General features: G+C 53.2%; 2 protein-coding genes and 1 long non-coding RNA gene across 4 annotated transcripts; 2 read left to right on the forward strand and 1 right to left on the reverse strand.

The window, feature by feature from the left end:
• Nucleotides 1-1,635: 1,635 nt before the first annotated feature.
• LOC117310827 (uncharacterized) lies at nt 1,636-20,908 on the reverse strand. Its single transcript, XR_004524871.2, has 3 exons — nt 20,212-20,908; nt 2,710-2,818; nt 1,636-1,690 (listed from the first exon to the last, which is right to left on the reverse strand). It is a non-coding gene; the product is annotated as an uncharacterized lncRNA (long non-coding RNA).
• LOC117310826 (cathelicidin-4-like) lies at nt 1,681-8,255 on the forward strand. Of its 2 annotated transcripts, XM_033850417.2 has the most exons (5): nt 1,681-3,213; nt 3,553-3,639; nt 7,095-7,202; nt 7,346-7,417; nt 8,019-8,255. In XM_033850417.2, the coding sequence occupies exons 1-5, from the start codon at nt 2,959-2,961 to the stop codon at nt 8,127-8,129; spliced, it is 633 nt and encodes a 210-aa protein (XP_033706308.1). In that variant the 5' UTR covers nt 1,681-2,958; the 3' UTR covers nt 8,130-8,255. The 2 variants fall into 2 exon arrangements, with proteins under 2 accessions (XP_033706308.1, XP_033706311.2); XM_033850420.2 differs by lacking the exons at nt 1,681-3,213; nt 3,553-3,639 and adding an exon at nt 5,009-6,459.
• Nucleotides 20,909-20,930: 22 nt separating the features above from the next.
• On the forward strand, nt 20,931-27,109 carry LOC117310825 (uncharacterized). The gene is made up of 5 exons (XM_033850416.2): nt 20,931-21,790; nt 24,981-25,369; nt 26,004-26,111; nt 26,252-26,323; nt 26,914-27,109. The coding sequence occupies exons 1-5, from the start codon at nt 21,592-21,594 to the stop codon at nt 26,977-26,979; spliced, it is 834 nt and encodes a 277-aa protein (XP_033706307.2). The 5' UTR covers nt 20,931-21,591; the 3' UTR covers nt 26,980-27,109.
• The last annotated feature ends 530 nt before the right edge of the window (nt 27,110-27,639 follow it).

The following is a 27,639-nucleotide window of genomic DNA, read 5'->3' on the forward strand; positions in this document are numbered from 1 at the left end:
TTCACTTTGTTATAAAGCAGAAACTAACACACCATTGTAAAGCAATTATACTCCAATAAAGATGTTAATAAATAAATATTTTTTTAAAAAGAAAAGGAAAGGACTATCACATACAGAAATGTGGACATGTGAAAAATAAATAAAACTAGTCTTTGGAACAAAAACAATAAATAAATAAATAAAATGCGTAAGAGCAATGAAAAAAATAAAACACAGTGTATAAAATGGTGTGAGAAATTTAAGTCACTCGACAGTCTTTTAGTCAAGAAAAAGCTGTGTTTGTGTCCTTTTAAATTTCACCCTGAAGGGCTTGCAGAAGTGATGGTGATTAAAGCTGCCAGCCTTGTTCCATCTGACAGGGGATGCAGTTCAGAGTGGGCCAGTGCTCCTTTCTCATTCTCCGTTTTGGTGGACTTTCCTGCCAGCGTGTTGATGCCCTCCCCAAGCTCCGCACTGTGCCATCCTGTCTGTGCTGCTGAGGCGGTGAAAACTGTAGGGAAGAGAATCAGTACAAGAACACACAGCTTGAGTCTGCTGTTGCTGATGAAACTGAGCGGTGTCCTGCGATGGGAGCCACTCTTCCCCACGGTCTTTTTGGGTGAGTTTGGTGATTGCTCGTCTCTCCTGACCTCACTCCATTCTGTGATGTCATCACTGCTCAGAGAGGTTTCCTGGAGCCAACATTCTTTTCTTCTAAGGCATGCAAAGGGAAACTTTACCCTGGCAGCTCTGTAGGTCAGATGCCAGGAGGCTTTTGGGTTCCTCTACTCTGTGTTCACAGGGCCCAGCTAAGACGGCAGGGCTGGATTCCTTTTGAGAGACTCTGGGGGAGAATTACTTCCAAGCTCATTCAGCTTGTTGGCAGAATTTGGTCCTCTGTGCTTGTGGGACTGAGGTCGTGAATCCCTTGTCTGCTGGTGGCTGCCGTTGTTCTCAGCTTCTAGAGGCTGTCCCCAGGCTTTGGCTCATCTTTCTCCATCTTCAAAGCCATCAATTGCCAGTGGAGTCTTTCTCTTTCTTCCAATCTCTCTGACTTCTGAGGGCTTGAATTTCTTAATAATTTTTGAGCCAAGGGACCCATGTTTTCATTTTGCAAGTTATGTAAGCTGACCCTGGCCAGTAATGGCTCCACCTCTCCCACAACACTTGAAGGAGGCCCCAGAAGCCATTCTCAGAGCAACTTACTTCACTCCATACTTGTCCAACGTGTACGTGTTGTCTTCACCCATGATCTTGAGCATCCACAGGGCAGGGGACAGCTCAGGAAGGGAAGAAAGAGAGTGGGAGTTGGCACAGAGCAGAAAGGGACCCCCCAGAGCAGCCCCTCAATGCTCATAGCAAAGCAGGTCAAAAAGCTGAGTCTCCAGGCCTCTTAAAGCAATGGGCTGTAGGAGAGATGCAGGGTTGGCCAAGGTGGTGTTTGGTGGGCCAGACAGAGGTGGCCAGGGGCTCATCCAAAAGAGAGACAGGAGGCCCCATATTGGGCCAAGGAAAACTCACACTGGAGCCAGAGCTCTGTGTACTGCCATCAACCCTGACTTGACCAAGACCTGCTTCCCAAGGCCACACCCCCACCCTGCCTTGGGCCTCAGTTTCTTCCTTGGCCTAATGAGACTGGTGGTAAGCCCTGCTTACCTGACTAGAGTGCTGTGAGTTCAGAGGAGGTAGATGTACAGGAGCCCTTTGTACCCTGAAGGACCAGACACACAGGTCACATCCTTGGACTCAGGTCTCCACAGACAGCATGTCCATGGGAGGCTGTGAGGAGGGACAGGACACAAGGGGCCCCAGGCTCCCCCCACAGTGTGGTTTCCATGACCATCCCAAGGATTACTGTTAGGGTTGTTGCTTTGGTGACTGGATGGACCCCAGGCACCCCGCTCAGTGGTGCCACTGGAAGAAAACTCACTTCGATGAGGTTGCCCATGGGCACACAGGTGACCATCATGGCAGGGAGCCATATAGGGAGCCCCTTGCTTCACCAGCTTCAGGGACAGCAGGGGGATCTGTCTCATGTCCACTTCATAGCCAGGGTTTCACACCAACACAGCATGGCTCTCACCAAACACAGCTCTAGCCCACCCAAAGTCTTGCCACCCAACAGCCCTCCTAGTCTCCATCCCCATCCAATCTACAATCCCACCTCCCCAGGCTCTTCCCTTGTGTGTTGTTTTAATCGAGCTCTATATCTGAAAGGAAGTTCTCCGAAGGGCGAGGGGTTGTTGCTGGAGCCATGATCAGTGGTTCTTAACTGATAGTGAGCAGTCAGAAAGGTGCCTTTAAAATCTCCAGATTACTTTCTTTTGTTTTGTTTTTTTTTGTTTCTTTTTCTTTTTTGGTTTAATATTTGTTGGCTTCCAAATTACTTTTTGGAAATAAGAAAAGCAGGTGCCACCTGGATCTATTGAGTTGGATCTGGGATCACGAGAAAGGTAGGGCTGAAGAAATGGAATCAAAGGAAATTGTGTTCTGATCTCCAGTCCATCCCTCTCCCCAGGAGTTGGTCCCTTCTCTCTTTACTTCCAAAAGCGCGTACTAAACGCCAGAACCTGGGTGGAGCCTCTGGAGGGGCTGTTTCTACCTTCCCAGGGCATCCACGAGCAGACTTAAGACCTCCACTAGGACATGCCAGTCTGTGGGGAGGGACCACGTAGGCACCCAGGAAAGGTGGAGGGGTGTGTGGGCCTCGTGTGAAGTGCCCTGTCTTACTCGAGCCTCCTGGAGGTTGATGTCTTTATAGGCTCAGCCCACTTCTTGCCGAAGCTCGTGGTCTCCAGGAGGCAGACCCTGAGATCCTGGGGGTTTGCAGGTCTTTGTCCTGGTAGAAGAATGAGGGAGGATGTGCCTTCTCAGATGTGCCCGAGGCATCCAGAGTCCCCAGGCTCTGGGGAGAGAGCACCCTCTGTCACCCTCTGGGGATAGAACTGGCCTCGGCCCCCAACTGTCATCTCTACACCCATGTCCCCAGTAAAACACACTCACAGGAATGGTACCCATGCCCACCAATCTGCTACATGTCTGGGGCTGGCTGTGAGCATGGCCCTCTTCTGCAAAGCTCAGGCACCCTCCCACTCAGCCTCCACCCGGGCCCAGCTCACCTTATCACACAGCCCCAGATGCTGCGGAGAGGAGCTGGTTGGATGTTTGTTGTCGTGGCTGGTGGTGAGATCCGGAGCCGGAGCCTGGCGCAGGCTGAGGTCCTTGGACAGGGAGGTAGGTTGGCCTCAAGCTTGGCTCTGCAGCAGCAGCAGCAGCAGCAGCACGGTCGCCCTGATGCCACCAAGTATTCTGGCTACAGTGTGGCGGGTGCAGCCTCTGTTTGGTTTTATGTACCCACCCCCAGAGAGGGGTGGCACTGCCCTCCTGCCAGCTGGCCTCCTTCACCAAACCCCAGGCCTGGGAAACCCCAGCTGGGCTGAGGGCTTTCCAGGGGGATATAACCTGCTGCAGCTCCTTGCTTCACATGAAGTGGGAAGTGGGAAGGAAGACGCTGACCCGGAGCAGAGAGAGGGTCCTGACACTCAGCCCTGACCCAAGTCTTCACCCTCACAGCAGCCGTGGCTGCCTTCCCTACTCACTGCAGAGGGCAGGAGGGAGGGCCGAATTCCCTCCCCTGGTCCCTGTGAGACGACCAGCATGGTGGGTGAGTCGGGGCATTTGGTCCAAGTCTTGCATCTCCTGTTTCCTGGATGGTAGATCCTTATTTGAGTGATTTAACCTGTAGGTTTCATTTTCCCCATGAACTGGACAACTCAGGGAGCTGGTGGGTGTTCCCCAACGTCTGGGGCCACAGCAGCCTGAGGTCCAGTTCCCCTTCCTGCCCAGAGTCTCATGACAGGAAGGATGGCTGGGAGGAGCAAAGGAGAGGGGCGCTGCAGGATCAGGCCTCATACCTGAGTTTGTTGGGGTGAAAGGTGCATGAGGATTTCTCAAGGACCAGATGTGGAGTCAGGGGTAAACCCACCTGGGGACAAGGGCTGTGGTTTGTCTCCCGAGAAGACCTCCGCTCTGACAGGCTGTAAGGACTAAGCCAGGAGAGCCAGACTGGAGGCATGGAAGGCAGGCCCCCACCAAGGGAGTTGCAGTCTATGGACCTACACAGGATCCAGGGAGGATGGGGAAGGGGACTTCAGTCAGAAGAGTGAGCAAATGCAAAGTTTCAGAGGCAGGAAAGCACAGGGAGGATTTCAGCGTTACCTAATAGCCAGTAACCATGTGTATTGCTAATTATTTTCTACTGTGATCACCTTCTTTTCCTCCCTTGACTTGGGGAAAGGACACAGCTTGACCAAGAGGCCACTGGGGCAACACCTGGACTGTGAAACCAGGTTGCACAGAAGCCCACCTCTCCTTCCTTCTCCAAGGCTGAGTGCGCAACCAGCGCCATCCTTCCCGGTTGCCACCTTCTGAGGTGCCCTGGCCATGCCCCCAAGAGTCCCACAGGCCGGCTGAGTCCAGGAGCTACCCCAGGCCTCACAACCACATGGTTATTCCTCCAGAAAACTGTACAAGAATCTCCTTCTTGGCCTGTGGCCCCTCTATTGCTTTGGCCCATGACCTTTCCGGCTGTGTTCTCACCAACTCCCACACTGACCCCACAGCCTGGTGTCTCATCCACAGCACTGGACAGGGAGCCACCTGGGGTCAAATCAGAAGAGACTTCCTGAGGCTGTGGGAGCCAAGAGGAGGAGGTACCATTACTGGATGGAGGTCAGGGAAGCCTTCCCCAGGCGGAAGGGCAGGGCAAGCAGAGGGACCAGGCGCAGAGATAGGGAAGAGCAGGGGCTCAGCGCTGTCTGAGTGACTGCGGTGGATGGGGCAGCCTGACACCTGAGGCCTGCAGGGCAGGGGCTGAGGACAGCAGGGAGCATCCAGACCCAGACCCCGATGCCCCTGCCTCAAGGCAGCGGGGGAAATGGCCCAATCAGTGCTTGGCCTGAGCCCCTAGACAATGGTGTGGAGGGCGGACGGTGGTCTGGGGAGAGCCTGGAACCAGAGAAGGTGGAGTCTGGAGGCTGTGGCTACACTTGAGAGAAGACGGTGGTAGGAGCTGGGCTGGGCTGGTGGGAGGCCAGAGGGAGTGTCCTCAGGAGGAAGAAGGAGCAGGTGGGGCTCCCAGGCTTTCAGCTCAGGGCTCCTGCGGCGGCACCCAGCCAACGGCAGCCAACAGCTCAGTGCGGACTACCAGGGGCACTCATGGGAGTCTTGAGCTCAGAGATACAGACCAGTGATGTGTGTCCCTGATAACTGGTATCTTGAGAAGGGGTGTCCCCAGGAATGTGTGAGGACTGGGAGGAGAAGCAGCCCGGATGCACCTGTGCCAGCCCTGCCTCTTAGGAGGAGGGTCCTTGGAGGAGACTGAGCAGGAGCCACGGGGGAGGCAGGAGGGCACCCAGGAGAGTGGCAGCAGGGGACAATCGGTCAAGGGCCATTTCAGGAGGACAGACGTGTCTCTAGAGTCCGTATAGTTGAAGACAAGGCTTGAGTGTGAATTTGGATCCAGTGAGGACTGGCCAGTCTGCAGTGGCCTTGAGTGTGAGAGGCGGCACTGAATTGGGGTCCCAGTGCAGATGACCCCTCCCATGCTTGGTTGAGGAGGGGTCAGGGGGGCAGGCCATGTCTGGTGGGGACCCGTGGAGAACTATTTAACCGAGAAAACAGTGAGGATGAATCCAGGACAGGAGACAGAGGGAGCCAAGCCCCTGACAGGCTGAGGGCTGGGCCCAAAAGACAAGATGGTGTGGGGTTGACTGTCTGTCTAGGGTTTAGCTAGGTGTGTAAGGCTCTAGAAGGAGCTGGTACAGTCATCCACTCATCAACATTAACTGATGACTACTCTGTGCCAGACAGTGCCTAGAGGAGGAGATTGAGTGCTGAATACACTCCTTTACCCTATTCCTGAGGAGACCAGAGTGTGGAGGCAGAGGGGACGTAAGACAGAGCCTGGTCTTCCCTCTCCTGGAGGACTCAATGCTCTTGAGCAACCCTGCCTATGACACTCCCCATGGGCCCCAGGAGAGGCCAAGATGTTGTCAGGGAGATGGAGAAACCATTTCTTCACCTTCCACAGGAGGCTTCCCGCTCCCACTGCCCAACAACCCCGTGAGGCAACAGCAGGGGCTGAGGCAAGTCCAGCTCACAGCCGGGGAGGAGATCAGTGATGGGGCAGGTCAGGAAGACGCGTGGTTGGGCCATTGCATCAGGCCCAGGAGGGGCATAAAGGAGGGTCCTGCGTGCTGGGAGGAGGCCGACTTGGGGACCATGGAGACTCAGAGGGCCAGCCTCGCCCTGGGGCGGTGGTCACTGTGGCTACTGCTGCTGGGACTAGTGGTGCCCTCGGCCAGTGCCCAGACCCTCAGCTACAGGGAAGCTGTGCTTCATGCTGTGGATCAGCTCAACGAGCGGTCCTCAGAAGCTAATCTCTACCGCCTCCTGGAGCTGGACCTGCCTCCCAAGGCCGTGAGTCAGGAGGACCCTGGGGAGGGGGCTGTCTCCCGCCAGCCCTGGCCACGCTGTCACCCCCTCTGCTCAGGCTGTACCTCCTGTCAGGAAGGGACTTCTCCCTCTAGGTGGGCTCCCACCTCTTCCAGGAAACCTTCCCAGAGCTGGGTCCCCTCCCAGCATGAGGCTTCCTGCCTTAGCATCTCTGCTGTGGGAATAGGCGCCCTGTACACCCTGTTCAGGCTTAAGGGCCTTCTGGGAGCTCCAGGGATAGAGGGTGGTCACTGGCTCTGAGATGTGACTACCCTGTTTTGAGTCCGCTCTGCACTTCTTTGTTCCCTACTCGGAGGGCTCTGCTGGGCCTAGAGGTTCCGGTGACAGGATCTCCCCCTGCAGGCAGCCCCTGACTTCCCTCAGCCCGTCAGAGGTGCAGGTGGTCTCATCAGAGCTGGTCTGACGTCCCCTCCGGCTCTCTGTGTGCCCACGAGGCCAGGAGTGGGCTCCGTCCCCTTCCCCTGTGCACCCAGCACCATGCCAGGTCCCAGGCACACAGGAGGGGCTGGAGAGGCTGCCGTCTAGGTGGGGGCAGGGAGACAGATCAGAGAAGGAAGCATGAGCCCGGGCCCAGTCTCCTTACTTTGATCCTTGACCAGGATCAGGACCTGGACACCCCGAAGCCTGTGAGCTTCACGGTGAAGGAGACCGTGTGCCTCAGGACGACCCAGCAGCCCCCGGAGCAGTGTGACTTCAAGGAGAATGGGGTGAGGCTGGGGGCTGGGGGCACTGGAGGATGCTTCCCAGGGATGTAAACAGGGGGCTTCCGGGAATATTTCCAGCCCCTGTGCTGAGTTTGGGAGGTGATGGTCCGGGGGGTTCCAGTTTGACCTCGAGTCTCCCCTTCCAGCTGGTGAAACAGTGTGTGGGGACAGTCACCCTGGACCAGTCCAAGGACCAATTTGACATAAAGTGTAATGAGGTGAGTGGCCCCTTCTGTGTTATGGAGCTGATAATGGGGTGGGTTGTGGAACATCCTTTGGACCAATTACCCGTTGCCCCTTCGAGGGCAGAGAAAGGCCCTTCTACCTGGCCCCTCCCTCACCTGAGCCCCAGGCCTCCAGGACTGGCTTTGCCATCCCTTAGAGCAGTGGTTCTCTAAGTGGGGTCCCACCCGGGAACTTGACAGAAAGGCAGATTCCCAGGCCCCACTCAGACCTCCTGAATCAGACTCTGGGCTGGGGCCCAGCCATTTGTATTTTCACAAGGCCTCCAGGGGATTTTGACTTCTGAATTCTGAGAGGCACTGACTGGAGTAATGTGCTTTCAGCCCCTACTCCCGTCTAGCTTGCTGGGATAGGCTTGTGACCCTGGGAATCCCCTTGCCATCTGTGGACCCCAGTTTCCCCATACGTCTGTGGCTGTAGGGATTCATCCACATGCTCCAAAGGTCACAGCTTAAGGCTGAACAGGGCCCAGTGCTCCTGGTGTGTCCGTTAGGGGGTTGTTCATGTGGGGAGGGAGGTTTCTCGTCCTGACCCCTGCCTAGTCACAAAAGAAATAAATTTCATTGTGGTTCACAGCTTCAGAGTGTCAGGAGAATTCGTTTCCGGCCTCCATATTTGCCACGGCCAGGGCGCCGTCCGAGGTTCCCGCCACCTTTCCCCATTCCACGTATTCCACGTATTCCATAAAACGGTGAAGGATTGCCATTAAGGGCTTTTGGTGAACCCTGAGCCCAGAGAAGAGTCCTGAGGGTCTGATAAGTTCTGGTTCAGACTTCTGGACGGTGAAAAATAAATTCTTGTGAAAATAACTTCCTCCAGGCTTCAATTTCAATTTTCTCGTTCTTACCACTTATTGGGACCAAGTCCTTACCTCTGGGATGCCTCCTCTGTGTGTGTGTGTGTGTGTGTGTGTGTGTGTGTGTGTGAGAGAGAGAGAGAGAGAGAGAGAGAGAGGAGAGAGAGAGAGAGATGAGAGAGAGATCACTCCTGTAAACACAGTCGTGGGTGAGGCCCCTGTTCCTTCCAGGAGGACATGGGGAGAGGCAGCAGGGCCAACAGCGTCTCCATTCTCGGGTCGCTCTCGTGCCCTTCACACACCTCTGCCCTCCTCCTCCAACACTGAGTAAGGACTTAAGGAGACCTGCTCTGTGTGCAGTGCTGGTGAGGATGCTGTCCCTGCTCACATGGAGGTGACTCCGGAGGGGCCAGACGTTTGTTAAACACTCACAGAGACGCAGTTCAGTCTTAGGGCTAAGCCTACAGGTACAATGCCCATAGTGTTCCATTTCTCCTTGACAATCTGAAGTCTGGAAAATCCTACTCCTCCTGGCTTTTCCTCTGGCATTGAACACATCACTGTTTCTTTAGCTGGGTCTGAGATTTCAGTGGTGGGCTTGTGTTTAGGGAACTACCTGCTACAAAAATATGCAGCATTAAAAAGGAGCATCCTGAGATGTAGAGAACAAACCTATGGACACCAAGGGGCAAAGTGGCGGGAGAGGGTTGTGGTCGTGGTGGTAGGATGAACTGGGAGATTGGGATTGACATATATACACTAATATGTATAAAATAGATAACTAATAAGAACCTGCTGTATAAAAAAATAAATTAAATTAAATTAAATAAAAAAGAAGAATCCTGTTCATCAGGGTGAAGAGCTCTGCATGAATGTGAAAGACACACAGAGTGACGCATGGGTCACATCTCTGTGTGCCTGGGTGTTTCAGACACTATGCACATCCTGCCCCCTCCCCATTCTCTAGCTGACCTTTGCTCTGGGGCGGACTGGAAACACTGGGGATTCTGAACGCAGGGAGCAACCTCAACCAACCATTGGGGGGACTCAGTGGAAAAATACCTCCTCTTCCTCACTCCTTGGGGGGTCCACTCCCAGACATGTCACACCTCCTCCTGAGGTCCCCAGTTGGCTTGAGCCCCTGTCGCCCACTTCTGTGACCTGTTCATTGACACGTCCTCTTCTGACTCAGGTCCTGCCCTGTCTCCCTTCTCTACACTCGTGCTGGTGCTTTCTGGAATCACCTCCCAAACAAACTACTTCCACTAAATGCTTGTCTTAGGTCTGCTTGTGGGCCAACCTGTACCAAGACACAGACTCCCCTCTCTGAGAGGGACAGAGGACAGGATCTCACAGAGCACTTACTTTGTTACCTGTCAGGCTTGTCTCCTCTTGGTGAGCAGGTGGGGCTGATCTCAGGCAGGTTAGAGGAACCTCATGCTTCTCACTCTACATCAACCCAAGCTGAGGAAGGAATCCTTGCAGAGGACACCCAGGGGGCTGTGTTGTGTCTGTGCCAGAGGATACAGGCTTGCCAGAGCAGTTGTTAAATGGTCAGGATTTTCCGAGCTGGTTGTTAAACTCTTGGTAGCTTGAAATCGGCCTTGATGGAAGTACTTACACCATGGAAATCAGCAAATGCTACATGTCAGGCCTATCGCAGCTGGCACATCCCTGCCCAACCTGAGAGAGGGATCACTCATCAGGATGATATGGGTCTGTGCTGATCACATCTGTTTCCAATTTCCTCCCATGACTGCCCATCCTGCTACCATGGCAACACTTTTCTATCCTCAGCCCTGCCTTGTCCTTTCATATTTTACATCGGAGTTGGCCAGATGTGCCTTGCCATGATGAGGCCCTCAACATGCATATGTGACCACTGATAGTGGAAAGGGTTGGATGCTTACATTGTTTTCATCTCCACCCTTGACCAGGGAGCCAAAGTGGTCCCTGGCAGGGAGGTCTGCAGGCCTTGTCAGTGCTTTCTAAAGTGATTGGCTGGTGAGAGTGTCTGCTGTGTGACCACTGGGCCCCTTACCCGTGAAAGAACAAGTATCAGACCCTTCCATAAATGGCTTTGAGCATCAGGCCAGGGCAGTAGCCAACAGAGGAGGGGAGAGAGAATGGAAGGAGGGTTGCCCAAGAGGCTGGCAGAGTGCAGGGCTGACTGGGATGGAGTGACTGCAGACAGGATGAAGCAGGTTGATTCCCTGACAGGCTGGACAATGCAGCGGGGGCGTGGGGAGCTTCCAGAGAGCATGGTCACGGTCTGGTCAGTGTCCTGGTGTAGGTATGCGATGCGGGTGGGGGGAGATGAAAGTTCAGTCTTTACCAGGTTGGCTCTTAGGTGCCAGGGGGATGCTGGTCCCTGGGCGGGGCACTGGGCAGTAGGTGCTGTGAGCGCCCTGCCCAGATCCCCCTCACTGGGCGGCTGCCCCCCCACCCCACCCCGTCCCCCATCTGTTTGAAATGTGCAATATGGATGCTAATGGCTCACAGGTGCCCCCTTCACAGCTGCCTTCACAGCCTCCCAGGAGATGCCTGGGGGGTTGTGTCCCCTCTGCCCTCAGCCTGTGGATGGGGACTGACTATGAGGGGACATCAAAGCCCAGCCCCCGCCTCAGTCAGTCCTAAAGCAGGGGTTCCAGGCGTTTGTGGGTGAGGCTGAAGCTCGTCTCAGGGTAGAGCACGTCCCTGCTCAGCTCCTTCCTCTGCCCTATCCTGCTCCCCTCCGCCTCCCTCCTCCAGACAACACTCCTCAATAAATCAGATGCCTCTCACTTCCCAGCTGAGGCCCTGCTTCTAGGGAACGTGGCCTGTGATGGTGGTGGAGCTGTGCAGAGTTCACCCACTCGGCCCAGGTGGGTCAGGCGCGGGGGCCTGATGTGGAGAGAAGAGAGAAGAGCCCGAGGCGTCCAGGGTGGTGGTGCAGGAGGGGAGTGGGGTGGGCGTGGTGCTGTAAGCCAAGGGGCATTGAGGATTTTACAAAGTGGCCAGAGTAGGACAGGAGCCCACGAGGCCCAGGGAGATGACTCCTAATATTTTCCTATTGTTTGTGCAGATGTGAAGGCCACTAACTTCAGTGGGGGGCAGCACAGAAGCCAAACACAGCGAGTGGAGGAGAGCAAGAGGTAAGGAAGAGGGAGGGAATGAGTGAGGACAAGGAGGGGCTTCTCCATCCCCCAGACCCCTGCTGTGCCAAGGAGGGAATCTGGGCTGTAATCAGGCAAGGTCCTTGTGGACCCTGCCCTTGAGCCCCACCAGTGAGGTCTCAGGAGTTAGTTTGGGGGCTCCCGAGACGGGACAGGGGACTCCAGGTCAGCCTCAGTGGGGCAGAGGGAGAGAATTCTGAGGGGTCTAGATGTCTGAAAGGAATTGCTCTCCTGCCCGTGTGGCCCTGAGCAGGAGAATTGATCTTTCTGGGCCTCTGTCTCTCTATCTGTAATTGGGAACAACATTACCTCCTTTAAGGGGTTGGTCTGTCATTTAGGTAGAGAAGGAAGTTCAAGGACCTCATAGGGGCCAAATGTGAATCTCAGAGGGTGAGAGAGTCAGGAGACAATAGTTAGAGTGTGTTTAGTCTCAGGGCACAGTGCCGACTCGTCTGTCAGTGCAGGGACCCAGAGAGACACTTGGAATCCCCATCAGAGCAGGAGGAGATGAGTTAAATGCAGCCCATGCACACAGTGGACTTCCCTGAGGGCACCGAACTGGCCCTTGTGCACTAGCCTTTCCCATGTGGCCATTAGAAGGTAGCAGCTGGCACAGTAGGGCGGGGTACCCTCCAGACTGCCTGTGCTCTGACTCGGCAATGCCCCTGCCAGTCAGAGCCCAAAAAGTCTCGTCCCTCAGCCCCCATGGTCTCTCTAGCCTCAGCCCGAGGGTCAGGGCTGCCCTGGTCCCTGGGGTCCTACTTGCAGCCCCCTGTTCTCCTGTGTGTCACTCTGCCTCTGTGTCACCTCAGCCAGAGCAGGACAGGAAGCTGGCAGGGGAGACAGAGGGCTACATTGTCACTTTCATGGGCCCTAGGCACTTTCACCTTCGTGGACCCCATTCATCCACAGAAAAGTATTAAAAATTACATTTTATAACTGCATTCGTACATAGTTGAATACAATCGTGGCTAGATATAATGTTATATATTCATTGCTATTATAGTCATGTTAATATTCTGTTCTTAAAAGGAATTAAAATTAAATATTTTTGTGGGTCCCTAGAAGTATCATGGTCCGTAGGTACAGTGCCTACTGTACCCAATGGATGAGTTGGTCCCTAGGGAGGTGGTTTTTCTGGTAGCAGCGCAGGTGCCCTGGCAGGGAAGTAAATGCTGCTGCTGCCTAGGGCGACTAGTAACTTGAAGGTGTTGCTCTGAGATCGCCCCCGCTGGCCATCTGTGGGTACTGCAGGGAAAGCTTGAGGGCTCATGGAAACCTCCAAGGGGAACTGCCTGCGGTTTTTTCTGCCCTGGTGTCTTGGCAGGCAGCAGGCTAGCAGCTGGGGTTCCCCTGGGGACTCGATCTTCTATTCGTGATTCTTTTGAATCTCAGCTCTATTGAATGAGATTTTGTGAAACTAGACTCTCCACTCTTCGAAGCACTGGCAACATTACTTATTGTTGGTAAAACGGAGAACTAACTGTTACTTAGAACATAGACTTATTCCGTGCTGTCACAGAGAAGGAAACCAAAACAGAGAAGTTATCTAAAGCTAAGGTGGTAGATAGAGCTGGCTTCCTTAGCCTCATAGAATTCTATTTGTATTTCTTATGATTAGGGGTAGCCTCTTATATAACTACAGAGCAATTATCAAGTCTATACATTTACATGGATACAGTACTTTTTCCTATATGTCAGATGATATAATCATGTGCTTTACAGAGTTTCTCACCTGCGTTACAGGTTCCTGCCTAGGGTCAGGTGTGTCAGGAAGCTGTCAGGTCTCATTTGCCTCCTTTAATCTGGAACATTTCCATAGGCTTTTGCCTCCTTTTATTCTCAAAAATGTTTCTGTGTTTCTGTGTGTGTGTGTGGATGGGGTTGGATCGTTGGGTGTTAAAATGTCAAGGTGTATGTATGTGTTGGAAGTGTTGTGCAGTGTGTTTGTGAGAGTATCGGTATGTTGTGTTCCTAGGTGTGTGAGAGTGTGTGTGTGGGTTTGAGTGTAGTTTGTGTGTATGCGAAGTTGTATAGAATGAATGTTGGTGTGAGTTTGTGGGTATATGTGTAGGTGTCAGGGTGTGTCTGAAATGTGTATGTGGGATGTGTGTCTGGGTGTGTGTGGGTTTGTGGGGGATTTTGAGTGTGGGATGTTTCTTCTGTGTGGGATATATCAGTAGAGTCGTGTATGGGGATTTCTAAAATGTGTGTGTGGATGTGTGTGTATGAGGAGTGTATAAAGTGTTTGTGTGTGTATGTAATTCAGGGGTGTGTATGTGTATGTATGGCTGGGCATTCATGTGTGCACGGGTGTTGTGAGTGGGCATGTGCAGGTTTATATGTGAGTGTAGGGGTATAGTGTCAGTGTGGTTGTGTGGGTGTTTGTGGCAGTGTGTTTGTGTACATTTATGTAAATGGAAATTTTATTTATTCTGTTTAATTTGCAAAAATTAGATTAATACTGGTTAAAATATGTTTTAAGCAACATAAAAGGAAATAATGTTTTATTGGCTCATTATTTCCAAGAGAAGCGTGCAACTATAACAAGGTCTTAGGGGCAAGAATTAGACCGAAGAGTAGAAGCAGTTTACAAATAAAAGGAATGTAATGCTTATGCAATCCCTCAGTGTTGTAACTTTAAAAATTTCAAAAACATTTCAGTTGGTAATAATTTACAGAAAAGTAGAAAATGTACAAAAAAAACTTTCATATTCTCTATTCCAGGGTCACCTACATTTTGCCTAAATTGTTTCTCTCTTTCTCTTTCCCTCCCTCTCTCTTCCTCCCTCTCTGTCTCTGTCTCTCTCAGTGGTTCCTATGTCCCCAGGGTTTGGGTCTTATTCAGCTGTGGAGCCATCGCTGGTGCAGAGCGAGTTTGCTGCTCACAGTTCCCGTGGGGAGGAGTGGGTCGTGCTGGCCCACAGGAGAGGACAGTGACAAGCAGAGAGCCAGGCGGGGCACTGCGGAGAAGCCCGTGTGATGTTCTCCAGGGAAGGAATGGACGAGGCTTGAGGGTGAGGCTGACCAGGTTTAGGATCGGCTAGCTTGAGTAATTTCAGTGAGCTGGGGCTGGGGTGTAGGGGCTGCCCAAGTTGTTGATGCCTGACCCTGGGGTGATTAGGACAGGGGGTTAGAGTCCCAGCAGCAGAGAGGGTGGGGTGGGGTGCTGGTCAGTTTGCATGTGAAAAGCGAGCTGAGGGAGAGAGTCTGCTGTCTCTAGGCATCTGCTAACCCTGGGAGGGGATGTGAAAACATCAGAAACAGAAAGTAGAAAACCTGGTTAACACAGGGCTACTTACATAATGTAATCACTGACACATCTGGATTATAGCCTCATATCTTTAGCTCACCCATTTCCCGAAGATGCCTGTTCCTGTTCCTGGATGGATCAGCTAAGTTAAAGGCAGGTGTGTGGGCTGCACCACATGCAGCTGTTCAGCCTCCAAGGTACCTGTTTATACCTGTGCATGAACAAGGGTGCTCCACTCAGTGGGTGGAGCTGTGGGCTGTGTAGCCACCCTGGAAGACATCCCCCAAAATCCACCTTGTTACATTTTTCACTGATTCATGGGCAGTACACCATGAACTGACAGTGTGGTCAGGTGCCTGGCTGTGGGACAACTGAACAGTCAAGTCCCAATCTTTGTGGGGATAAACATTATGGCAAAACATAATGCTTTGCTCAGCACCCACAACCCCTGTTCATGACTCCTGCAGATGCCCATGGAAAACGGCCATTCAAGGATAACATCAATGGAATCAACAAGTGAATCAAATCTGCACTGCCCAGGTGGGGACCCATATCATGTGGATACACCATCACACAGGGAATGGTGATCCATCTACCTTCAGCATCAAACTCAAAATAAGGCCTAGCGATGCCAGCACCTGAGGCCAAGGAAGCCTGGCCAGTGTGGCTGACCACCAGCTCCACAGCTGAGTGACAAAGGGAACTCCAGGGCAATAACCAGCGATGCCATCCCCATCTGCACAGCATACGTGGCATATAGTATTCCAGGACTCTCAGATGGTCTATGTTTCACACCTGGATTCACAAAATACACCCAATCCACAATGGCACTGCCTTACAGTAAGAACTACCGGCAGTGCAGAGTTACCCAGATCGCTCCCCGGACCTTTAATGCCCTGTCTCATTTCCAAGCAGTCGGTGCCATTGGGAGATGGAATGGACTCTGACAGGGAACCCTGAAAGGATAAGTGGACACCAAGGCTCACCTCCCAGCGGAGCACACACTTAAGGAAGGCATCTTGAGCTCTAAATGGGACGATTCCCTGGAAGACCACCTTCTAGTTACATAGAATGTTTAATTATGAGCCTTGGAAATGAGGGAGGAGGCCCACACAATCTGGAAGACTCTCCAACCACATGAGTAATCTTTCTCACCCCACTTTTCTTCTTCCCATGCACCCCTGGAAGCTCCTAGTACTGGAATTTGCAAGTTGCCCAGAAGAGCCTTGTGGTGGGTGAGATTACCCTAGTGCTCATTGTGCTGCCTGCCCTGCTGCTGGAAGGGCAGGAGGGACAGTGACGATAACGATCACGAACATGAGGTGACAGCCCCTAAGGTGGTCCTGCTGGTGTAGACCCCCTGTCAGGGCAGAGAGAGATGTTCTATGATGGGTCAAGGAGTATAAGGATGAAAAGTTGCTGGGCACGTAGGGAGGAGTCTGGGCACGTGGTGCCGGTGAGACAAGGGGAGGACTGGAGACGGGACCAGTGATCGCTGAGGGACTGGTCGTTCGATCACTTGGTTGTGAAGAGAGTAACTACCCTGGTGATGGGAATAGAAGGCCTTCGACTCACAGCGTCAAGGGTGGGAGGAGGCACCATTCACCTCTCTCTCAGCTTTTGTCAGCAGGGCGTCTGGCCACTTTCACCCAGACTGCTACTCTCATCCTCAGCTTGATCAACGGCCAATGAAGAGTCTTGATCTAAGGACTCTTGGAAACCTTCCCGCAACTGCTGCCCCCAGGAGTGAACAGCCTCCACCCAAACAGGACAGAACAAACCTTCTGGATACTGATATGACTTTTTTAAGCCTCATCATGAAATTTTGAACTCTTTTATATATTTTGCACAGACTATAGTAACTGTTGTAAGTTTAAATGCTTGTGGGATTCTGACCCCACAGGAGCAAGACCTCCTGCTGGCTTGCTGCTACTTAGTATGTGGAAGTGTGGCCTATACTCACCCACAACACACAAACTAGTCTAAATTCTCTCTTGTGGTGATAAAGAGTGCCTTGCCCTAGACTTCCCGCTGGCTTTAGAGGTGGGGTATATGCAGTTGCCAACTTGCTGCATCTGGGTTAATAGTAATACATTTAGCTGATTTGGCTCCAGGTGGGAGCCTGGCCAGTCTGTGCTCCAACGGGCCTGATCATCCTCCTGGGAGTCCGTCATGGTCACTCTCGTCTGATGTTGCCTAAGACACAGAAGACACTTGGGTCCACAGCCCTTCAGTACAATTAATTTGAGTATGTGAGGGGGCAGCCTATGTCTCTCAAAAGAATTCAGTTGGTTATGTGAAAATTTGGGGTATGGTATTGTAGGGCAATGGCTCTACCCTAGTGACCTTGCGTATACGCATATAGGCCCTGCAGGCAAGGCTTGAACTGCAGCTATCCGGATCTTGGCAGAAGGCCTTGTGGTCCTCCTTGGAGCCCACTGCCGGAGTACAACAGGCCCTTTGTCCTGGCCGCCGCCAGCTTCAGCGTGGAATCCTCTAAGAAACTCCTTCTCCTCTCAGTTGAGACTGTGGCTAACTGGCTGAGTGGGGCTCTGTGGTAGTGGTGAAAAGATTCAAAGATATTATTTGGGTGTAGGATGGGGAAAGATGGAGCCCAGTCAGGTGAGGGGACGACCACTGTGATGTAACCGAAAGTGAGGTCTGGCTGTTCACCGCTCGAGAGCCAATAATGAGGCAAGGTTGGTGGAAAGGAAAGTTGGCTTTATTTCGGATGCTGGTAAGGTAGGGAGGTGGGGAGGTTTGGAGGGTGTCCAAACGCCGATTCCCCGCCACTGACAATCAGTGGACAAGATCTTTTATAGACGGGGGAGGGGCTACATGCGGAAACAGTACCGTCAGCCCTGACGGTCATCTTGAAATTGCTCATGTGGCGGTCTGACCAGCGTCATCTTGATTGTTTTAAGTACAGTTAATCTTCAATTCCAGGGTCGGTTTTTTCCCATTTCCTTGAGGCCAGTTCTCGGAATTGTGGCAGCTTCTGTCATGTCTACAGTCTGGGCATGATGTAGTTAACTTCTTCCACCTGGTGTGGGTTTCAGTATCTATAAGACAGCTCACAGGATGTGGCTCAGAACATTATCTGTAGCCCTTGAGAGGGAACTAAAATTCTTTGTCTTTGCTCAGTGACTAAACTATTATTGTTTTGTTCTGTTTGACTGCTTTTCTTTGCTCCTGCATTTTTTCACTTCTCTGGTCAAACTTATTCTTTGGCTAAAGTTTCTACAGACAAAAGGCAGACTGAGGACATGGGGGGCAAGGATCATAGGGTCCTGCTCCATTTCAGAGAGAGGAGTTTCTTAGAGCTTCTGTCCTTCCAGCCACTTTTCTGTGGCTCCACACACAGAGGTAAGCAGTGTGCCCTGCTTGGGGAGAGAAGAGGGCAAGGAGAGGAAGGGCCAGGAAAGAGTCGGTTCCATGGTAGGAGGGAGAGTTAGGGAAGTTTTTGTTTTTATTTTTGATGTTTTCTTTTTTTCTGTCTTTTTCATTATTTATGACTTTGTTGTTGTGATCTTGTTTGCTGTACCATGAGGTCATAGCAGTCCTTCCTGTAATAGAAACTGACAGCATATAGAGACAGAACTCACTGATGACCATGCTTGGGGGCTAGAAATACATACATGTACAGAGCGAGAAGGACAGTGAAAAGATTTAGTTTACCTGTGAGAACCATCCCGCGGATGTCTCATATTAACAAGTGCAAAATATAAACAAACAACATAAACCCTGATCAAAACGAAAGCAAGTAAAACTACCTAACATTAAAACACAGTGTAAGCAGCCGCATAGTACAGGGAGATCAGCTCGGTGCTTTGTGACTACCTAGAGGGGTGGGATAGGGAGGATGGGAGGGAGATGCAAGAGGGAGGAGATATAGGGATATGTGTATATGTATAGCTGATTCACTTTGTTATAAAGCAGAAAACTAAACACACCATTGTAAAGCAATTATACTCCAATAAAGATGTTAATAAATAATATTTTTTTTAAAAAGAAAAGGAAAGGACTATCACATACAGAAATGTGGACATGTGAAAAATAAATACAAAACTAGTCTTTGGAACAAAAACAATAAATAAATAAATAAAATGCGTAAGAGCAATGAAAAAAATAAAACACAGTGTATAAAATGGTGTGAGGAAATTTAAGTCACTCGACAGTCTTTTAGTCAAGAAAAAAGCTGTGTTTGTGTCCTTTTAAATTTCACCCTTGAAGGGCTTGCAGAAGTGATGGTGATTAAAGCTGCCAGCCTTGTTCCATCTGACAGGGGATGCAGTTCAGAGTGGGCCAGTGCTCCTTTTCTCATTCTCCGTTTTGGTGGACTTTCCTGCCAGCGTGTTGATGCCCCTCCCCAAGCTCCGCACTGTGCCATCCTGTCTGTGCTGCTGAGGCGGTGAAAACTGTAGGGAAGAGAATCAGTACAAGAACACACAGCTTGAGTCCTGCTGTTGCTGATGAAACTGAGCGGTGTCCTGCGATGTGGAGCCACTCTTCCCCACGGTCTTTTTGGGTGAGTTTGGTGATTGCTCGTCCTCTCCTGACCTCACTCCATTCTGTGATGTCATCACTGCTCAGAGAGGTTTTCCTGGAGCCAACATTCTTTTCTTCTAAGGCATGCAAAGGGAAACTTTACCTGGCAGCTCTGTAGGTCAGATGCCAGGAGGCTTTTGGGTTCCTCTACTCTGTGTTCCACAGGGCCCAGCTAAGACGGCAGGGCTGGATTCCTTTTGAGAGCCTCTGGGGGAGAATTACTTCCAAGCTCATTCAGCTTGTGGCAGAATTTGGTCCTCTGTGCTTGTGGGACTGAGGTCGTGAAATCCCTTGTCTGCTGGTGGCTGCCGTTGTTCTCAGCTTCTAGAGGCTGTCCCCAGGCTTTGGCTCATCTTTCTCCCTCTTCAAAGCCATCAATTGCCAGTGAGTCTTTCTCTTTCTTCCATCTCTCTGACTTCTGAGGGCTTGAATTTCTTAATAATTTTTGAGCCAAGGGACCCATGTTTTCATTTTGCAAGTTATGTAAGCTGACCCTGGCCAGTAATGGCTCCACCTCTCCCACAACACTTGAAGGAGGCCCCAGAAGCCATTCTCAGAGCAACTTACTTCACTCCATACTTGTCCAACGTGTACGTGTTGTCTTCACCCATGATCTTGAGCATCCACAGGGCAGGGGACAGCTCAGGAAGGGAAGAAAGAGAGTGGGAGTTGGCACAGAGCAGAAAGGGACCCCCCAGAGCAGCCCCTCAATGCTCATAGCAAAGCAGGTCAAAAAGCTGAGTCTCCAGGCCTCTTAAAGCAATGGGCTGTAGGAGAGATGCAGGGTTGGCCAAGGTGGTGTTTGGTGGGCCAGACAGAGGTGGCCAGGGGCTCATCCAAAAGAGAGACAGGAGGCCCCATATTGGGCCAAGGAAAACTCACACTGGAGCCAGAGCTCTGTGTACTGCCATCAACCCTGACTTGACCAAGACCTGCTTCCCAAGGCCACACCCCCACCCTGCCTTGGGCCTCAGTTTCTTCCTTGGCCTAATGAGACTGGTGGTAAGCCCTGCTTACCTGACTAGAGTGCTGTGAGTTCAGAGGAGGTGGATGTACAGGAGCCCTTTGTACCCTGAAGGACCAGACACACAGGTCACATCCTTGGACTCAGGTCTCCACAGACAGCATGTCCATGGGAGGCTGTGAGGAGGGACAGGACACAAGGGGCCCCAGGCTCCCCCCACAGTGTGGTTTCCATGACCATCCCAAGGATTACTGTTAGGGTTGTTGCTTTGGTGACTGGATGGACCCCAGGCACCCCACTCAGTGGTGCCACTGGAAGAAAACTCACTTCGATGAGGTTGCCCATGGGCACACAGGTGACCATCATGGCAGGGAGCCATATAGGGAGCCCCTTGCTTCACCAGCTTCAGGGACAGCAGGGGGATCTGTCTCATGTCCACTTCATAGCCAGGGTTTCACACCAACACAGCATGGCTCTCACCAAACACAGCTCTAGCCCACCCAAAGTCTTGCCACCCAACAGCCCTCCTAGTCTCCATCCCCATCCAATCTACAATCCCACCTCCCCAGGCTCTTCCCTTGTGTGTTGTTTTAATCGAGCTCTATATCTGAAAGGAAGTTCTCCGAAGGGCGAGGGGTTGTTGCTGGAGCCATGATCAGTGGTTCTTAACTGATAGTGAGCAGTCAGAAAGGTGCCTTTAAAATCTCCAGATTACTTTCTTTTGTTTTGTTTTTTTTTTGTTTTCTTTTTCTTTTTGGTTTAATATTTGTTGGCTTCCAAATTACTTTTTGGAAATAAGAAAAGCAGGTGCCACCTGGATCTATTGAGTTGGATCTGGGATCACGAGAAAGGTAGGGCTGAAGAAATGGAATCAAAGGAAATTGTGTTCTGATCTCCAGTCCATCCCTCTCCCCAGGAGTTGGTCCCTTCTCTCTTTACTTCCAAAAGCGCGTACTAAACGCCAGAACCTGGGTGGAGCCTCTGGAGGGGCTGTTTCTACCTTCCCAGGGCATCCACGAGCAGACTTAAGACCTCCACTAGGACATGCCAGTCTGTGGGGAGGGACCACGTAGGCACCCAGGAAAGGTGGAGGGGTGTGTGGGCCTCGTGTGAAGTGCCCTGTCTTACTCGAGCCTCCTGGAGGTTGATGTCTTTATAGGCTCAGCCCACTTCTTGCCGAAGCTCGTGGTCTCCAGGAGGCAGACCCTGAGATCCTGGGGGTTTGCAGGTCTTTGTCCTGGTAGAAGAATGAGGGAGGATGTGCCTTCTCAGATGTGCCCGAGGCATCCAGAGTCCCCAGGCTCTGGGGAGAGAGCACCCTCTGTCACCCTCTGGGGATAGAACTGGCCTCGGCCCCCAACTGTCATCTCTACACCCATGTCCCCAGTAAAACACACTCACAGGAATGGTACCCATGCCCACCAATCTGCTACATGTCTGGGGCTGGCTGTGAGCATGGCCCTCTTCTGCAAAGCTCAGGCACCCTCCCACTCAGCCTCCACCCGGGCCCAGCTCACCTTATCACACAGCCCCAGATGCTGCGGAGAGGAGCTGGTTGGATGTTTGTTGTCGTGGCTGGTGGTGAGATCCGGAGCCGGAGCCTGGCGCAGGCTGAGGTCCTTGGACAGGGAGGTAGGTTGGCCTCAAGCTTGGCTCTGCAGCAGCAGCAGCAGCAGCAGCACGGTCGCCCTGATGCCACCAAGTATTCTGGCTACAGTGTGGCGGGTGCAGCCTCTGTTTGGTTTTATGTACCCACCCCCAGAGAGGGGTGGCACTGCCCTCCTGCCAGCTGGCCTCCTTCACCAAACCCCAGGCCTGGGAAACCCCAGCTGGGCTGAGGGCTTTCCAGGGGGATATAACCTGCTGCAGCTCCTTGCTTCACATGAAGTGGGAAGTGGGAAGGAAGACGCTGACCCGGAGCAGAGAGAGGGTCCTGACACTCAGCCCTGACCCAAGTCTTCACCCTCACAGCAGCCGTGGCTGCCTTCCCTACTCACTGCAGAGGGCAGGAGGGAGGGCCGAATTCCCTCCCCTGGTCCCTGTGAGACGACCAGCATGGTGGGTGAGTCGGGGCATTTGGTCCAAGTCTTGCATCTCCTGTTTCCTGGATGGTAGATCCTTATTTGAGTGATTTAACCTGTAGGTTTCATTTTCCCCATGAACTGGACAACTCAGGGAGCTGGTGGGTGTTCCCCAACGTCTGGGGCCACAGCAGCCTGAGGTCCAGTTCCCCTTCCTGCCCAGAGTCTCATGACAGGAAGGATGGCTGGGAGGAGCAAAGGAGAGGGGCGCTGCAGGATCAGGCCTCATACCTGAGTTTGTTGGGGTGAAAGGTGCATGAGGATTTCTCAAGGACCAGATGTGGAGTCAGGGGTAAACCCACCTGGGGACAAGGGCTGTGGTTTGTCTCCCGAGAAGACCTCCGCTCTGACAGGCTGTAAGGACTAAGCCAGGAGAGCCAGACTGGAGGCATGGAAGGCAGGCCCCCACCAAGGGAGTTGCAGTCTATGGACCTACACAGGATCCAGGGAGGATGGGGAAGGGGACTTCAGTCAGAAGAGTGAGCAAATGCAAAGTTTCAGAGGCAGGAAAGCACAGGGAGGATTTCAGCGTTACCTAATAGCCAGTAACCATGTGTATTGCTAATTATTTTCTACTGTGATCACCTTCTTTTCCTCCCTTGACTTGGGGAAAGGACACAGCTTGACCAAGAGGCCACTGGGGCAACACCTGGACTGTGAAACCAGGTTGCACAGAAGCCCACCTCTCCTTCCTTCTCCAAGGCTGAGTGCGCAACCAGCGCCATCCTTCCCGGTTGCCACCTTCTGAGGTGCCTTGGCCATGGCCCCAAGAGTCCCACAGGCCGGCTGAGTCCAGGAGCTACCCCAGGCCTCACAACCACATGGTTATTCCTCCAGAAAACTGTACAAGAATCTCCTTCTTGGCCTGTGGCCCCTCTATTGCTTTGGCCCATGACCTTTCCGGCTGTGTTCTCACCAACTCCCACACTGACCCCCCAGCCTGGTGTCTCATCCACAGCACTGGACAGGGAGCCACCTGGGGTCAAATCAGAAGAGACTTCCTGAGGCTGTGTGAGCCAAGAGGAGGAGGTGCCATTTCTGGATGGAGGTCAGGGAAGCCTTCCCCAGGCGGAAGGGCAGGGCAAGCAGAGGGACCAGGCGCAGAGATGGGGAAGAGCAGGGGCTCAGCGCTGTCTGGGTGGCTGCGGTGGATGGGGCAGCCTGACACCTGAGGCCTGCAGGGCAGGGGCTGAGGACAGCAGGGAGCATCCAGACCCAGACCCCGATGCCCCTGCCTCAAGGCAGCGGGGGAAATGGCCCAATCAGTGCTTGGCCTGAGCCCCTAGACAATGGTGTGGAGGGCGGACGGTGGTCTGGGGAGAGCCTGGAACCAGAGAAGGTGGAGTGTGGAGGCTGTGGCTACACTTGAGAGGAGAGAAGACGGTGGTAGGAGCTGGGCTGGGCTGGTGGGAGGCCAGAGGGAGTGTCCTCAGGAGGAAGAAGGAGCAGGTGGGGCTCCCAGGCTTTCAGCTCAGGGCTCCTGCGGCGGCACCCAGCCAACGGCAGCCAACAGCTCAGTGCGGACAACCAGGGGCACTCATGGGAGTCTTGAGCTCAGAGATACAGACCAGTGATGTGTGTCCCTGATAACTGGTATCTTGAGAAGGGGTGTCCCCAGGAATGTGTGAGGACTGGGAGGAGAAGCAGCCCGGATGCACCTGTGCCAGCCCTGCCTCTTAGGAGGAGGGTCCTTGGAGGAGACCGAGCAGGAGCCATGGGGGAGGCAGGAGGGCACCCAGGAGAGTGGCAGCAGGGGACAATCGGTCAGTTTCTGGAGGAAAGAGGGGCTCCACCGCCTGTGATGTTAAAGATAAGGCTTGATGGACTTCCCTGGTGACGCAGTGGTTAAGAATCCGCCTGCCAATGCAGGGGACACAGGTTCGACCCCTGGCCCATGAAGATCCCACATATCACGGAGCAACTAAGTCCGCACACCACAATTACTGAGCCTGTGCTCTAGAGCCCGTGAGCCACAACTACTGAAGCCAGTGTGCCTAAATCTCGTGCTCCACAACAAGAGAAGCCACCGCAATGAGAAGCGCGTGCACCGCAACAAAGAGTAACCCCTCTCGCCACAACTAGAGAAAGCCCACACGCAGCAATGAAGACCCACTGCAGCCATAAATAAATAAAATTAAAAAAAAAAAGATAAGGCTTGAGCATGGCCTCTAGTTTCAGGGAGGGCTGTCCCGTTGCAGTGGCCTTCACGGTGAGATGGAGCAAAGAAGTGTGGTCAGGGTATAGATGATCCTTTCTCAGGCTTGGCTGGGGAGAAGCCAGGGCAATAGGCCACGTTTGGTGGGGTCGGGGGAGAGGAAATGTTTTGGCTGAGAAAGCAGTGGAGAAGAATCAAGGAGAGGGGACAAATGGAGCTCACTGTCTGAGTGCTGAGTACAGAGAAAAGGATGGTGTGGGCTTTGCATCTGCATAGGGATTGGCTGGGTGTGTAAGTCCTTAGCTGTGAGTGGTACTGTCAACCACTCATCAAATGTTCATTGACTGCCTATTGCATGCCAGGGAGTGCCTAGAACTGGAGGTTCAGTAGAGAATACACTTTGTCACCCTGATTCCAGAGGAGGCCAGAGTGTGGAGGCAGAGGGGATGTAGGACAGAGCCTGGTCCTCCCTCTCCTGGAGGACTCAATGCTCTTGAGCAACCCTGCCTGTGACACTCCCCATGGGCCCCAGGAGAGGCCAAGACATTGTCAGGGAGATGGAGAAATCATTTCTTCATCTTCACAGGAGGCTTCCCTTGCCCACTGCCCAGCAATCCCGTGAGGCAACAGCAGGGGCTGAGGCAAGTCCAGCTCACAGCCGGGGAGGAGATCAAGGATGGGACAGGTCAGGAAGACGCATGGTTGGGCCATTGCATCAGGCCCACGAAGGGCATAAAGGAGGGTCCTGCGTGCTGGGAGGAGGCCGACTTGGGGACCATGGAGACTCAGAGGGCCAGCCTCGCCCTGGGGCGGTGGTCACTGTGGCTACTGCTGCTGGGACTAGTGGTGCCCTCGGCCAGCGCCCAGACCCTCAGCTACAACGAGGCCGTGATTCGTGCTTTGGATCAGCTCAACGAGCGGTCCTCAGAAGCTAATCTCTACCGCCTCCTGGAGCTGGACCTGCCTCCCAAGGCCGTGAGTCAGGAGGACCCTGGGGAGGGGGCTGTCTCCCGCCAGCCGTGGCCACGCTGTCACCGCCTCTGCTCAGGCTGTACCTCCTGTCAGGAAGGGACTTCTCCCTCTAGGTGGGCTCCCACCTCTTCCAGGAAACCTTCCCAGAGCTGGGTCCCCTCCCAGCCTGAGAGCTTCCTGCCTTAGCATCTCTACTGTGGGAACAGGCGCCCTGTACACCCTGTTCGGGCTTAAGGGCTTCTGGGAACTCCAAGGATGGAGGGGGGTCCTTGACTCTGTGATGTGACTTCCTGGCTTTGGTCCCCTCTGCACTTCTTTGTTCCCTACCAGGGAGGGCTCTGCTCAGCCTGGTGGTTACCGTGATGAGGCTTCTACCTGCAGGCGACCCCTGACTTCCCTCAGCCCCTCAGAGGTTCAGGTGCTGTTGTCAGAGCTGGTCTGAGGTCCGCTCCTGTTCTCTGTGTGCCCGTGAGGCCTGGAACGGGCTCTGTCCCTTCTTCCATGCACCCAGCACCAAGCCCAGGGCCAGGCACACAGGAGGGGCTGGAGAGGCTGCCATCTAGGTGGGGGCAGGGAGACAGATCAGAGAAGGAAGCATGAGCCCAGGCCCAGTCTCCCCACGTTGATTCTTGACCAGGATGAGGACCCGGACACCCCAAAGCCTGTGAGCTTCATGGTGAAGGAGACCGTGTGCCCCAGGATGACCCAGCAGCCCCCGGAGCAGTGTGACTTCAAGGAGAATGGGGTGAGGCTGGGGGCTGGGGGCACTGGAGGATGCTCCCAGGGATGTGAACAGGGGGCTTCCGGGAAGATTTTCAGCCCCTGGGTGAGGCTGGGAGTTTATGGGCTGGGGGTTCCAGTTTGACCACGAGCCTCCCCTTCCAGCTGGTGAAACAGTGTGTGGGGACAGTCACCTTGGACCAGGACAGGGGTAACTTTGACATCACCTGTAATAAGGTAAGTGGCCCCTGTGTGCTGCAGGGGCTGCTGAGGGTGGGTTGTGGAACGTCCTTTGGACCAATTACCTGCTACCCCTTTGAGGGCAGAGAAAGGCCCTCCTACCTGGCCCCTCCCTCACCCGAGCCCCAGGCCTCCAGGACTGGCTCTGCCATCCTTAGAGCAGTGGTTCTCTAAGTGGGGTCCCACCCAGGAACTTGACAAAAAGGCAGATTCCCAGGCCCCACTCAGACCTCCTGAATCAGACTCTGGGCTGGGGCCCAGCCATTTGCATTTTCACAAGGCCTCCAGGGGATTATGACTGCTGAATTTGAAAGGCACTGACTGGAGCTTTCATCCCCTGCTGTCATCCAGCTTTGATGGGTTGGGCTTGTGACCCTGGGAAGCCCCTTGCCTTCTGTGGGCCTCAGTTTTCTCTTCTGCCTGTATGTGTCGGGATTCAACACAAGCTCCACAGGTCACAGCCTGAGGGTGAACTGGGGCCCCAAGGATCCTGGTGTGGCCCTGGAAGAGGGAAGTCCAGGTGGGGAGGGGCCTTGTGTTGATGCTGGTCCAGTACAAAGAGCAACCTGTTTCTTCCTGGTTCACAGGCCCAGAGTGTCAGGATTACAAAGCTACCATGGGCGCACCACAGCCAACGCAAAGATGTCGCATAATAGTGATAAGAATGTGCCGGTAATCAGCACATCAAGGCTTTGCATCATGAGACAGAGAAGAGTCCTAATCGTATGCTTATTCTGGCTCAGGCTACTGGACTCTGAAAAATAAATTCTTGTGAAATCAGTATCCTCCAGACTTCAGTTTCACTTGTCTCCCCTCCTCCCACTTACCAAGGTTGAATCCGTAACTCTGGGATGCCGTGTGTGTGTGTGTGTGTGTGTGTGTGTGTGTGTGTGAATGCAGGCACGAAACAGAGAGATGGGTGAGGCAGCTGTTCCTTCCAGGAGGGCATGGGGAGGGGCCAGGGCCAAGAGGTCCAGCACAGCGTCTCCATTCTCGGGTCCCTCCTGTGCCCTTCACACGCCTCTGCCCTCCTCCTCCAACACCCAGTAAGAACTTAAGGAGACCTGCTCTGTGTGCAGTGCTGGTGGGGATGCTGTCCCTGCTCACATGGAGGTGACAGTCCAGGAGGGGCCAGGCATCTTGTTAAACACTCACAGAGATGCAGTCCAGACTCAGGGCTAAGCCTACAGGTACAATGGCCATGAGTCTCATGGACAGGAAGGATGGCTGGGAGGAGCAAAGGAGAGAGGAGATGCAAGATCAGGGCTCATACCTGAGTTCGTTGGGGTGAAGGTTGCATGAGGATTTCTCAA

The sequence above is a fragment of the Tursiops truncatus genome, unplaced genomic scaffold, assembly GCF_011762595.2.
Source record: "Tursiops truncatus isolate mTurTru1 unplaced genomic scaffold, mTurTru1.mat.Y mat_scaffold_408_arrow_ctg1, whole genome shotgun sequence".
In the NCBI taxonomy this organism is placed as follows: domain Eukaryota; kingdom Metazoa; phylum Chordata; class Mammalia; order Artiodactyla; family Delphinidae; genus Tursiops; species Tursiops truncatus.

Excerpts from the sequence above, each read along its gene's own strand:
- LOC117310826 (XM_033850420.2), top strand. The coding sequence starts at position 5,971 with ATGCTCTTGAGCAACCCTGCCTATGACACTCCCCATGGGCCCCAGGAG. Across the intron at positions 6,460-7,094 it reads TGGACCTGCCTCCCAAGGCC|GATCAGGACCTGGACACCCC; the intron begins GTGAGTCAGGAG and ends ATCCTTGACCAG. Across the intron at positions 7,203-7,345 it reads GTGACTTCAAGGAGAATGGG|CTGGTGAAACAGTGTGTGGG; the intron begins GTGAGGCTGGGG and ends CTCCCCTTCCAG.
- LOC117310825 (XM_033850416.2), top strand. The coding sequence starts at position 21,592 with ATGTCTGGGGCTGGCTGTGAGCATGGCCCTCTTCTGCAAAGCTCAGGC. Across the intron at positions 21,791-24,980 it reads TGAGGTCCTTGGACAGGGAG|GAGGCTTCCCTTGCCCACTG; the intron begins GTAGGTTGGCCT and ends TCATCTTCACAG. Across the intron at positions 25,370-26,003 it reads TGGACCTGCCTCCCAAGGCC|GATGAGGACCCGGACACCCC; the intron begins GTGAGTCAGGAG and ends ATTCTTGACCAG.